General features: G+C 44.8%; 1 protein-coding gene across 5 annotated transcripts in view; it reads right to left on the reverse strand.

Annotated features, from left to right (window-relative positions):
- LOC109880592 (serine/threonine-protein kinase DCLK2) overlaps window positions 1-14,327 on the reverse strand; it is a 72,995-nt gene that overhangs the window by 22,478 nt on the left and 36,190 nt on the right. For 4 of the 5 annotated variants that reach the window (XR_004212008.1, XM_031837869.1, XM_031837872.1 and 1 more), the window contains exons 3-5: window positions 6,497-6,611; window positions 1,848-1,955; window positions 1,548-1,601 (exon numbers count right to left, since the gene is read on the reverse strand). Coding sequence is in view for 4 of the 5 variants with exons in the window: in XM_031837869.1 (XP_031693729.1) it covers window positions 1,548-1,601; window positions 1,848-1,955; window positions 6,497-6,611 (277 nt within the window). In the remaining variant the exon portion in view is untranslated. The remainder of the gene's footprint in view (window positions 1-1,547; window positions 1,602-1,847; window positions 1,956-6,496; window positions 6,612-14,327) is intronic. The other variant, XM_031837870.1, reaches the window with a different exon arrangement.

Raw genomic sequence — 14,327 nt, forward strand, 5'->3', positions numbered from 1 at the left:
GAGAGAAAAGAGGGAAGGAGAGAGGGAGGAAGCCATAGTAAGATAATGATAGGGCTAGGGCTGGCCCAACAGGATGTGCTGATGTGGGGAAGGGCAAACGAGAGAGGAAGTCCTTTTTCCTCTGGAGAGATGTGGCTGGTTAAAAGTGTATTACTGTTATTACATTGTGTATTCTATTTTTCATATTTTTTTGGACACTAAAGGAAATGCCTCTATCACAGGAAGTGATATACGATAGGGCAGGAAATCCATTTGTGACACAACAAAGTTCACTTTGAATGGGTTTACTTTCACTGAGTTGACAAAGCTCTGTACAAACATATCTCCAGATCGCCGAGTGCTAGATTTTCATCAGGTGTAGTGTGGCGTTTCGTGTCTAGAACTGTGTGTGACTGTCCAACTTCCTGTCCGGTCCCCTGTGGGGGGAAGCAGGTTGTGTTTGGCTCCAGCAGACAGACACGCAGGGTCACCCCAGGTGCCTCCGCAGGCTGCCTGGATAATCTGTCTGCAGCTAAGGCCACACGAAAGCTACGACCCTGAGGGTTCAAGGGTACCTCAAGCAGCCTACTTCCAGGAACTGTGTCACAAACAGTCCTCTCCTCAAACAGCAGGGCCTTTCTATGGAGAAGTCGGCTGTATTGGTAATGGTAGTGTATTTCTGTGAAAGGCCTCATCTGCCACACACTCTAGGTTCTTGGCAGGTACACTGCCACACGCTGTACCCGTTCCCTGAGACAACCAATCTGGACCTGCGAATAGCAATCAGAACCACCAATACAGTACAGCACCTACTAGGGAATGTGATGCCAGACAACTGATGTGATTATTCAATTCAATTAGAAGGGCTCAGTGAAAGCAGCTGAAGACTAAAGCACTGAGGCTAATTTAGTACATGGGTTTGTATCAGCCGGTCCTGCACCAGTCTGTTCTCAGATTATATGCATACTGTAGAAGCCAGAGAGAGTTTCTGGGCCAGGGCCAGGAAGAGAGGAGAGAGAAAAATAGAGAGTGAAAAAGAGAGAGAGAGAGCAAGAGCCAGAGAAAGAGAGAGGGAGAAAGAGAGAGCGATATCCAGAGATCTTTAAATAGTCTTGGGTCAGGGTGGCAGGCCAGGGAGGTCCACAGTGGAGCAGAGCTCCTTCAGAGTAATTGATGGCACTTCCCTACACAGCAGGAGTCTGACTGACATTACAATATACTGTACTGAAAGAGACTAACTGGACCTCTCACAGGGCCCCGTCAGCCACAAGGTCAACCTCAGGCCACAGGTGTACTGACCAAGACTCCAAGCAGTCAGGAACTTCAAAAGGGTTTAATTGGTGCCCTCTCTGAGAAAGACTCATGTAGTGATTATTTTTAACATATTGTAGAGATGATTAAGGCCAGGAGTTATTCTTGGTTAGGCTTCATGCTCAGGGGAAAACTCAAGTAGTACTAGTAGTACTAGTAACTCTAGTAATGATAGCTAGGTAGATGAAAATGAGTGGTTTGTTGTGGTGGGGTAATGGGCCAATAGAGTGGGCAGTGCAGGATGTCAACAGGCTTACCTGGGGATTTAACAGGAGACTGGCTACTGGTGGAGTAATGGATTGGTCTTCTTACTGCAGAGAGAAAGAGAGTTTTACAGCTCGAGGTTTCAATGTCCAACTTATAGCCTCAAAATCAATTACCTGAGCTTAAGATAAGTGTTTGGTAATTGGCCATATGGCCTGTAGCCTGCCAAAATCCTGAAACTCTTTTTGAGGTGATTACACTAGTTAGTGTCAGATGAAAATCAGTTACTCAGTCCATCATCCAATAACTGTGTGTGTGTGTGTGTTTGTGTGTACGTGCATGCATGTGTATACCTATGCCCGGGGATTTGATACGGCGTGAGAGTCCAGGGCTCTTGCTCCCAGCAGCCCTCGTTGGAGTGGGCGAGCGAGCAGAGTATGAGGACTTGAGCACCCGGCATTCTGTGAAGACAACACACACAGGGTTAAAACCACACACACACACTGACACTGTCACACACACCGACCTCATTTCCTATCTAGCACAATTCAATACAGTTCCCAGTGTTCCAGTCAAACTATTTTAAAATAGCTCCAGCTAGGAACTAGCTCTATAATATAATTGGCTCTCTTTGAGAAAGCATTAAGTACGGAGTGTTCAAGAAGTTAAGAATGTTTAATTCACGCAGAGAGCTTTCCACAAAAAAAACTCAGTTAAGCATTTGCTTTTTCCAAACGAACACCACATGTGCAGTCGTCTGTGGCTCTGTGCGCTCCAAAACTCCATGAAAAATGCACAAGCTGTGGTAATTACGCTCTCGTGTTTGCTGCCTGCTACCAACGCCGTTGTGTTAGTAGCGTTTCACAGAGGTGTGTACACCAGCTGACAGAGCTGCGCTGCTGGAGCAGTAGGTGTCGGGGTAACGAGGTTGGTGGTTCAACTGTTTTAGTGGCGTTGCACAGACACATTAAACAGTGGAGGCTGCTGAGGGGAGGACAGCTCATAATAATGGCTGGAACTGAGTGAATGGAATGGTATCAAACACATGGAAACCAAGTGTCTGATGTATTTGATACCATTCCACTGATCCCGCTTCAGCCGTTACCACGAGCCCCATCCTTCCCAATTAAGGTGCCACCAACCGCCTGTGATAGAGTTGTTTTAGCAGCGTTGACAACAGACAGAGCGAGCTGCGTTCAGGAGCAGCATATGACTGGTTACTGGAATGACACTAGTGGATAAACTGTCTGGGTTCATGTCAGATGCTGTTAATTGGGGGGTGTTACAGTGTTAGACGCTATTATGACACCATGAACACAGAGGAGGTACCAACCAGCTGTGGCCAATTGGAGACAAATGATTCCCTATAAAGTGGACGTGACCCAAGCCTGTTATTGGAGCAGACCCCAGGTGCGATTCAGTTTACTACGATGCTAACTACTGTACCATGCAAGTTTGTTGACTTGCAGTGTTGACTTTTTATATCGTTCCCTAAACCGTGTTTGGATTTGACACTGTTCTCCACAATTGAGTCTGACAGTGCAACAGCCCCTTGGGACTCCTGTAAGACACTGTGCAAAGACTTAGCAGCTGAAAAGAGGTACCTAGAGCAAACACTTGTTTTGAGAAGACCTAATTCTTCAAATGGAGCCTGGCAGGAGAAGTAGGACAAGGAAGCACTAAAACAACTGAAGAACAGATTCAAATGAAGAAACTAAAAACACTCATCGTTAGAACAAACAGTGTTTACACCTGTGTGTGTGTGTGTGTGTTTTAAAGATGCACTATGCGAAATCACTCTGCCATTTCCTTGTTGCTAACATTCTAATAGTTTGCCTAATTTCTGTTTATGTGAAAAAACAAGCAAGTATAGTGTAGAGAATCATTGTACCATCTAAACTGCTGTGAAATAAATTTTCAGCTGGTGTACAAAACCGAAAGTAAAGACACAAAAACTAAACTTAAAAATGGGCCATATAGAAATAGTGCACATAGAACAGATATACCGCTTCTTAGGCTTGCTTTCAATGCGAGTGACAGATCTATACCTCACATTTCTATGTGAATTTTGTCAGGTTGTCCAAAAAGTGACATATTGCAGCTTTAAATGTTATGTTACAGGAGCAACACTAAGAAAACAGGATGTAGCTAGAACCTTGGGAATAGTTTGGAGAAGTGTCTAAAATTAGCCTGTTTGGATATTATAGACAGTACATCCTGTCTCCACCTTATCTAGCACAGAGGATAGGGGACTGCAGAGGAGTTGTACTGACATCGGCCTGCTTAAGATAACAATGGGTTAGCTATGGACTAAAGAGGCCATATCCTGCTGCAGTAGGGGGTATCGCTGCGGACATCTTTTAAGTGATTTTCAAGAACGTCTTCTTCTCAACACAGGGATGGTACATATTCACATAATGACAGTCACTGAAGAACCCTGGAATGGAATGAACTACTACAAGTACACTCTACAAAATGTGACTGCAGCCACTTTCCCCTACAGAAGGCAGGAATCTGTGTGTTCAGACCGATAGTCTCACACATACTGTAATCAATAGTTTCCTTCTCTTGGAGGAGAGGAATGAATTAAGATATTGAGTGATGATCACACTATGTCAGAGTCATGATTAAGCATCACGAGTCATCGGAACCACTTTTAGAACAATTATGAGTCTCATTCAACTGAGAAAATTAACGTTCACTATTGTTTGGTTGACAGATAATTATCATGTAACACCATTCAGACACACTTCACCCTGACATCTAGTATGAAAAGGGGAAAGTGGTTTGGCATTGACATCTCTTTAGGGAATTTAGACTATACTATTAGAGACATAGTCTGCTAAGCTAAGGCTAGCTTTTTCAAACAGAAATTTGCATCCTGTAGTACTAACTCAAAAACGTTCTGGGACACTGTAAAGTCCATGGAGAATAAGAGCACCTCCTCCCAGCTGCCCACTGCTCTGAGGTTAGGAAACGCTGTTACCAGTGATAAATCCACTATAATTGAGAATTTCAATAAGCATTTCTCTACGGCTGGCCATGCTTTCCACCTGGCTACCCCTACCCCGGTCAACTGCCCAGCACCCTCCACAGCAACCTGCCAAAGCCCCCACCATTTCTCCTTCACCCAAATCCAGATAGCTGATGTTCTGAAAGAGCTGCATAATCTGGACCCATATAAATCAGCCGGGCTAGACAAAAATTATCTGCCAAAATTGTTGCAACCCCTTTAACTATGCCACTTGGTTTACATACTCATCTCATATGTATATACTGTACTCGATATCATCTACTGTATCTTGCCTATGCTGCTCTGTACCATCACTCATTCATATATCCTTATGTACATATTCTTTATCCCCTTACACTGTGTATAAGACAGTAGTTTTTTTTGGAATTGTTAGTTAGATTACTTGTTCGTTATTACTGCATTGTCGGAACTAGAAGCACAAGCATTTCGCTACACTCGCATTAACATCTGCTAACCATGTGTATGTGACAAATAAATTTGATTTGATTAGATTTTTTACTAGCCTGTTCAACCTCTCTTTCGTATCGTTTGAGATTCCCAAAGATTGGAAAGCTGCTGCGCTCATCCCCCTCTTCAAAGGGGGTGACACTCTAGACCCAAACTGCTACAGACCTACATCTATCCTACCCTGTCTTTCTAAGGTCTTCGAAAGCCAAGTTAACAAACAGAATACCGACCATTTCGAATCCCACCGTACCTTCTCCGCTATGCAATCTGGTTTCAGAGCTGGTCATGGGTGCACCTCAGCCACGCTCAAGGTCCTAAACGACATCATAACCGCCATCGATAAGAGACATTACTGTGCAGCCGTATTCATCGACCTGGCCAAGGCTTTCGACTCTGTCAATCACAACATTCTTATTGGCAGACTCGACAGCCTTGGTTTCTCAAATGATTGCCTCGCCTGGTTTACCAACTACTTCTCTGATAGAGTTCAGTGTGTCAAATCGAAGGGCCTGTTGTCCGGACAGTCTCTATGGGGGTGCCACAGGGTTCAATTCTCGGGCTGACTCTCTTTTCTGTTTACATCATTGATGTTGCTCTTGCTGCTGGTGATTCTCTGATCCACCTCTACGCAGACAACACCATTCTGTATACTTCTGGCCTCTCTTTGGACACTGTGTTAACTAACCTCCAGACGAGCTTCAATGCCATACAACTCTCCTTCCGTGGCCTCCAACTGCTCTTAAACGCAAGTAAAACTAAATGCATGCTATTCAATCGATCACTGCCCACACCTGCATCACTACTCTGACTTAGAATACATGGACAACTACAAATACCTGGGTCTCTGGTTAGACTGTAAACTCTCCTTCCAGACTCACATTAAGCATATCCAATCCAATATCAAATCTAGAGTCGGCTTTCTATATCGCAACAAAGAATCCTTCACTCATGCTGCCAAACATACCCTCATAAAACGGACCATCCTACCAATCCTCGACTTCGGTGATGTCATCTATAAAATAGCCTCCAACACTCTACTCAACAAACTGGATGCAGTCTATCACAGTGCCATCCGTTTTGTCACCAAAGCCCCATAAACTACCCACCATACTATATTTATTTATTTATCTTGCTCCTTCGCACCCCAGTATCTCTACTTGCACATTCATCTTCTGCCGATCTACCATTCCAGTGTTTAATTGCTATATTGTAATTACTTCGCCACCATGGCCTATTTATTTCCTCATTTGCACTCACTGTATATAGACTTTTTGTTTTCTTTTGTTCTACTGTATTATTTTGTTCTACTCCCATTGAGGTCAGAAGACCTCTTTGCTGAGGGAGACCTGGCATGTCCCACGCACCCTATGAAGGAAATAGGAAGGAAAGAGGGAGGAAAGGGTTGGGACAGAGAGGCCATAGAAATATAGACACTAGAACAGGAATCTACATCCATTTCTATGAGAGAGACCAAGGTTTCACAACATACAGGTGATGCTAGATTTAGTTAGTCAGGCCTACCAGTATCCTTACCACTGTGATCCAACAGGAAGTCATCCTGCGCGTAGCGGTACTTCTCTGGGCCGCACGCGATGAACACGTCGTCCTCACCGAAGAAGTCCTGGAGACAGGTGATCTGGGGAGAGGGGGAGAGGGAGAAAGAGTGAGATGTGCAGAGGAAGGTAAGCTAGAAGAGGAATCATGTGTCGGTCCTTGAGTTTAGAGGAAAAACTCTGGGCACTAGTTATAGAAATATTATGGGCCCTCGCAAGACAGCTTCTAAAAGGTGTGTCTAATGGGGTGTACCCATACCATGCATCTCTGTGGAGAATCAACTAGTTTCCTTTGTGGAAACAGTAGCTCATCCACCATTTAATATGCAGACAGAAGCCGAATGAGAATCACATCTTTCACACCCCATTGTACTCACTATTGCATAATCTCTGTGTGAACATCCCACTCTCCGGGACATAGTCTTTCAGATGATTCTACTAAACATCACCATGAGATTAGAGCTGGATCCCACTCTCCGGGACATAGTCTTTCAGATGATTCTACTAAACATCACCATGAGATTAGAGCTGGATCCCACTCTCCGGGACATAGTCTTTCAGATGATTCTACTAAACATCACCATGAGATTAGAGCTGGATCCCACTCTCCGGGATATAGTCTTCAGATGATTCTACTAAACATCACCATGAGATTAGAGCTGGATCCCACTCTCCGGGACATAGTCTTTCAGATGATTCTACTAAACATCACCATTAGACTAGAGCTGGATCCCACTCTCCGGGACATAGTCTTTCAGATGATTCTACTAAACATCACCATGAGATTAGAGCTGGATCCCACTCTCCGGGACATAGTCTTTCAGATAATTCTACTAAACATCACCATGAGATTAGAGCTGGATCCCACTCTCTGGGACATAGTCTTTCAGATAATTCTACTAAACATCACCATGAGATTAGAGCTGGATCCCACTCTCTGGGACATAGTCTTTCAGATGATTCTACTAAACATCACCATGAGATTAGAGCTGGATCCCACCCCCCGGGACATAGTCTTCAGATGATTCTACTAAACATCACCATGAGATTAGAGCTGGATCCCACTCTGGTAGAACTGGAGGAGAAGGAGGGGCCATTATTATAATACATGTCATGTTGTTGAAGGATGTCTGTGCTATTTCATTATTTTCTGCGCATCACTGTGTGTGTGTGTGTGTGTGTGTGTCGCTGCATGCTGACGGCTCGCTCGAACAGCCCAATTAAAATCTGTTTGTGATGTGATAGCTCTTCCATGGTTGCTAAGCTCAGTGCCACAATGGACGAGGCAACACTTTACAGCAAAGAGCTGAGGGTCAAAACATCACAACAATAAAGTACTGCAGAGTCTAAATACACTGTCAGGTGAGGAAATCACTGCAGCAAGCATTTCTGTTGCGTAGGCCCTTTCTTTTCTCTCTCTCTTTCACCTTCCATCTCCATTTTGTCTTCTCTCCACCTCCAGGTTAGTGTTTTTCCTCATGAATCTTGCCCCGGAGGCAGCTCTGCAGATTGGTCACTAGCTGGCACATGATTCTAAACCTAACCTTAACCACACTGCTAACCCTAATGCCTAACCCTAACCGTACATTCATTTTGACTTGCAGCTGGCCCATCTAGCGGACATCTCCCAGTTCTGCCTCCAGGGCAAGATTCATGACAATAAAAGTCAACCTGCCTTCCACCTCTCCTTTCTCTCATGTAATATCTACAGCTACCATGATTTAATCACACAAAGCAGAGGGAGTTGCGCCTACATTACTTATCCACACACACACACACACACACACACACACACACACACACACACACACACACACACACACACACCTCTGCATTACTGTGATGGTGTGCATTCAGCCCAGGCAGGTAGGGAGAATCAGTGGGTGGACAGGCAGGAAGGGGATTCCTTTATTATCATCATCATCATCATCATCATCATCATCATCATCTCACCCCCACACATCCCACTCATACCCTGGGAGAGGGGAGAGAGGGTTGACTGGTTGGAGCCAGTTAGGTAGGCAGATGGGACAGCCACAGAAGCTTGGGGGTTGAGGCAGTGGAAGAGGGACTGTGTGTGGTGGGCCTGGACTCTGGAGCAGATGGAGAGCAGTCTGCTGGAGGACCTTCTCTCTCAGGACTGCAGATTTATACATTTCCCAAATCAAAACAGCAACAGCCATCATAACACATTGACCAAAATCCTCTTCCAATACAGATTCCAAATCTCCTCCATCCCCACACACCATTTTTAGGGCTCAGACAGAAACTCTGTCATGCTGACTTAATACATGAATGGATGACTTGACTTGGCAGTGTGTTGTGAGGCAAAATCAAAATCAATAGCCATTGGAGGCTGAGAGAGACAAACAGACAGAGACAGACAGGAGACAGAGACAGACAGGAGACAGACAGGAGACAGACAGGAGACAGAGACAGACAGGAGACAGACAGGAGACAGACAGTAGACAGAGACAGACAGAGACAGACAGGAGACAGGAGACAGAGACAGACACAGACAGAGACAAAGAGATAAACAGAGACAGAGAGAGATAAACAGAGACAGAGAGAGATAAACAGAGACAGAGAGAGATAAACAGAGACAGAGAGAGATAAACAGAGACAGAGAGAGATAAACAGAGACAGAGAGAGATAAACAGAGACAGAGAGAGATAAACAGAGACAGAGAGAGATAAACAGATGCCAGGTGCCACAGGGTTCAATTCTTGGACCGACTCTCTTCTCTGTATACATCAATGAGGTCGCTCTTGCTGCTGGTGAGTCCCTGATCCACCTCTACGCAGACGACACCATTCTGTATACTTCCGGCCCTTCTTTGGACACTGTGTTAACAACCCTCCAGGCAAGCTTCAATGCCATACAACTCTCCTTCCGTGGCCTCCAATTGCTCTTAAATACAAGTAAAACTAAATGCATGCTCTTCAACCGATCGCTACCTGCACCTACCCGCCTGTCCAACATCACTACTCTGGACGGCTCTGACTTAGAATACGTGGACAACTACAAATACTTAGGTGTCTGGTTAGACTGTAAACTCTCCTTCCAGACCCATATCAAACATCTCCAATCCAAAGTTAAATCTAGAATTGGCTTCCTATTTCGCAACAAAGCATCCTTCACTCATGCTGCCAAACATACCCTTGTAAAACTGACCATCCTACCAATCCTCGACTTTGGCGATGTCATTTACAAAATAGCCTCCAATACCCTACTCAACAAATTGGATGCAGTCTATCACAGTGCAATCCGTTTTATCACCAAAGCCCCATATACTACCCACCATTGCGACCTGTACGCTCTCGTTGGCTGGCCCTCGCTTCATACTCGTCGCCAAACCCACTGGCTCCATGTCATCTACAAGACCCTGCTAGGTAAAGTCCCCCCTTATCTCAGCTCGCTGGTCACCATAGCATCTCCCACCTGTAGCACACGCTCCAGCAGGTATATCTCTCTAGTCACCCCCAAAACCAATTCTTTCTTTGGCCGCCTCTCCTTCCAGTTCTCTGCTGCCAATGACTGGAACGAACTACAAAAATCTCTGAAACTGGAAACACTTATCTCCCTCACTAGCTTTAAGCACCAACTGTCAGAGCAGCTCACAGATTACTGCACCTGTACATAGCCCACCTATAATTTAGCCCAAACAACTACCTCTTTCCCAACTGTATTTAATTTTTATTTATTTATTTATTTTGCTCCTTTGCACCCCATTATTTTTTTATTTCTACTTTGCACATTCTTCCATTGCAAAACTACCATTCCAGTATTTTACTTGCTATATTGTATTTACTTTGCCATCATGGCCTTTTTTGCCTTTACCTCCCTTCTCACCTCATTTGCTCACATTGTATATAGACTTGTTTATACTGCATTATTGACTGTATGTTTGTTTTTATTCCATGTGTAACTCTGTGTCGTTTTATCTGTCGAACTGCTTTGCTTTATCTTGGCCAGGTCGCAATTGTAAATGAGAACTTGTTCTCAACTTGCCTACCTGGTTAAATAAAGGTAAAATAAAAAAAATAAATAAATAAAACAGAGACAGAGAGAGATAAACAGAGACAGAGAGAGATAAACAGAGACAGAGAGAGATAAACAGAGACAGAGAGATAAACAGAGAGAGAGATAAACAGAGACAGACAGAGACAGAGAGTGGTGAGGTGAGAGGAGGTGTGTGTGTCTGGCAGGCAGTGGCTCTTGGGTGGCATAGCTGAAATGGCTGCCATTCCACAGCCGGGATCACTCACACTGAGCAGCTGCTAACCCGGACAACTAGCCATATGTTGGCATCGTCATGGCGACGGCTTTAAGACCGGGAGCAGTAGACATTGCTGGAACACTTCAGCTGCCTTTGATGACCTTTCCCATTGGATGAATGCCTTCACAACACATATGTAACCTACAGGTTACTGATCCTATGAGATGTGATAGTGTACATGCACCATGGATTAAGTCCAGTACCATGAGTACATTGTTAATGAAAAGGACAAACCATATGAGCTAATGTCGCTAAGCTGCTCAATGGTACTGCCAAGTATTAGTATTTTACTAGGATCCCCATTAGCTGCTGCTAACACAGCAAATACTCTTCCTGGGATCCACACCAAACACACTACAGACTCATGTAAAACATTCTAAATATGCAGACTCACAGTGACACATCAAATATTCCCAGAATCTAATGCCATAAGCATAAGCTGAGATAATAGTGAAGTTCAGAACAGTGCAGATCTAGGGTTAGAAAAGCCAGTAGTTTTCCATCCATCCAGGGCTGAGCTCTGTACAGTCCAGACAGTCTGCATTATGGGGACACAGTACAGCGTGTGACAGAGTCTGCATTATGAGAACACGGTGTGTGACAGCCAGAAGCCTCAGACTGCTGAGGTGGCCTTGTCACTGTGTCCCCTGCCAGTGGTGATGACAGCAGCAGACAGGACAGGAGACGTTGGTGACAGTGGTGGTGGTGGTGGGGGGGGGGGGGGGGGAAGCAATACGACACTATAATGGGTACAGTACACAACACAAGCCCAACACCTTTCAGAGGCACTAGTTAGTCTCTTCTGAATTCCCCTTTCAGTTGTCAGAGAGGAGAGTGAATTAGACAGGGTCATTTTGTATCGCCCCTGGAAACGGTTGCCCGTTTGATTGCCACCTGGGAAACCACTGTGGCGACCCCACAGTGTGGCGATGTGATTGTCCAGGAGGCTTCAGGCCTGGCTACCATTGTGGCAGCCTCCCGGAGGCTGAATAGGACTACTGTAGATCACTGTGGGTCATTTAAGATGGCCTGTGGTTCTCAGGAGGCCAAGGACAGATGGAGATAAGAGGGATACACTCACAGGGTTTTGGAAAGAAAGAGAGGTAAGAAAGAAGGCATAAGAGAGGTCTTTAAACAAAGCTTGCCAGCTTGCACAGTCCCAATTTTGCCGATCAGATCCTCTGGAGAGCATCCTCTCTAAGTGCATACTGAGGCCACGGTACCGTCTGGGGGAATAGTAGAGAACAGATTAATAAGGCAGGATAAGGATGTCAGACCTCATAGTCCATGTGGCTGTTTGTGTTCCCTTGACAACCGCTGCCAGGATCAACAACAGCCAATGGCACACAGACCCTGTCAGGTTGAATTAGTCCTATCAGGGAGATTACTCGTTTGGGGGAGGGGGGATCTTGTGGCTGTGTGTCTTTGGGGTGTGTGTGTTTATCTTATGTGTGTGTCTGTGTTTCTTTGGGGTGACATCTGTAACCTCAGTTTGCCTGCCCATCTCACACACTTGTTCTAATTTGGACCTTTCCTTGTTCTCTGTCTATCCCTCGCTGGTCTCCCCATCTCTCCTATTCTGCCCTGGCCGACCCAGCAACAGAGAGAAATATGGGTTGAGGACTTGGGGGGCAAAACACACCCCCTAAAACAGCTGCTGTTGTATGAGAAAGTCAGAGCTAAAATATCTGACTTCATATTTAATTAACGACTGTTTACTAGTGGTTCAATTATGAGGTTGGCATTTAGATCGACAATGGGTTGTTCCTATGAGGATATTGATGTGAAAAATCCATCATTGTCAGGCTCATGCTGTGGGCTATAAAATAACCATTTAAACAGATTAAAACATTCAGCATGATGTTATTACTCTCTAGAAGACAGCATGATGGTATTACTCTCTAGAAGACAGCATGATGTTATTACTCTCTAGAAGACAGCATGCTGTTATTACTCTCTAGAAGACAGCATGATGTTATTACTCTCTAGAAGACAGCATGCTGTTATTACTCTCTAGAAGACAGCATGCTGTTATTACTCTCTAGAAGACAGCATGCTGTTATTACTTGCTAGAAGACAGCATGCTGTTATTACTTGCTAGAAGACAGCATGCTGTTATTACTCTCTAGAAGACAGCATGATGTTATTACTCTCTAGAAGACAGCATGTTTGGAAAACCATCAACAAAAAAGACATGGCTCATCCTAATTTCTTAATTCCATTCCTTTAGATGTGTGTGTATTGTTAGACACTACTGTACTGTTGGAGCTAGAGAAATAAGTACTTCGCTACACTCGCAATAACATCTGCTAGATATGTGTATGCAACCAATACAATTTGATTTGACATTGATGTGAGCTAAAATGTCCCTTTCACCCAATGGAGAATTGGGCTAAATTATCCCCGAAAGGGACGTGGACTCTGACTGAACTGACAGATGTGAAGGCCATTGAGCTAACAACCACTGTGGGACAGAAAGAAGCCTACCCAGCTCTCATACAGGACAAACAGAACATCACAAGACCTTTTGCGTCTTGAAACGGAGCTGGAATGTCATCACTCTTTCACAGAAAAAGATACTCATCAACTGAAAAGCAAAACAGCGGTTCTCATAAAAGGTGAGAGTAGACTAGGATACAGCTCCTGATCGTTGCTTACTTCCCTTTCCATAATGAAGGTGGTAGCGGGCCGATTAGTGGGTGTACTCTGAGGGGCTGCAGTGGGAGTGAGGATGAAAATAGAGACCCCCATTATCATCATCATCACAGGCCTGGCAGCCCAATCACTGTAATCATGGTGTGGGAGGGTGACAGTAATAAGAGGGGGTGGGATCTCCCAGAATGGAGGAGAGAGGGAGTGAAGAAAGAGAGGGATGGTTTGGGAGAGAGAGCTGGTTTATGCAGGAGAGAAGAGAAAGGGGGGGGGGGGGTAGTTTAGAAGGAGCGAGAGAGGGGGAAACTCTGTGCCTGCTGCCTTCAGCAAGGTCATAGTAGCGTACTGCAATGCACAGCACCATGGAACAGGAGTCAGGACAGAGTGCATTGTGGGATATTGGGGTTGTCCTCACACGGGTTATCAACTATTTAGAGCCGTAGGCTACACACCATAAGTACGAACATGGAAATTAATCCTCCTCATTCCAAATGTATGAAAATTGTATTCCTCTTTTTAAGACTGATGAGCTAGTTAGTTACTCCACGGTGCAGGATACGTAAACTGCTGGTTAATTCTTTTAGATTAGAGTGGCAACTCTACTCCATCCTGTTAGACAACCAGCCTTTGACCTGACGGATGGAAAGGAAAAACACAGAGCTAGGGGGAGAAATTAAGCTCATCATTAGCTAGCTGCACTGAATTAAGACTAGCGATTAGCGGCTAAACACTGTAGGCTTTTTACCAGCGCAAATTCCAGTTGGGCTCAAATCCATACGGAGGTGGCTTTTGAATAGCCTAAACCACCAAACAACTGCAAAAAGGAGCTGGCTTTAGTATTCATCAGGCCTTCCTCAGTGAGACCAGA

This window comes from Oncorhynchus kisutch, linkage group LG12, assembly GCF_002021735.2.
Source record: "Oncorhynchus kisutch isolate 150728-3 linkage group LG12, Okis_V2, whole genome shotgun sequence".
In the NCBI taxonomy this organism is placed as follows: domain Eukaryota; kingdom Metazoa; phylum Chordata; class Actinopteri; order Salmoniformes; family Salmonidae; genus Oncorhynchus; species Oncorhynchus kisutch.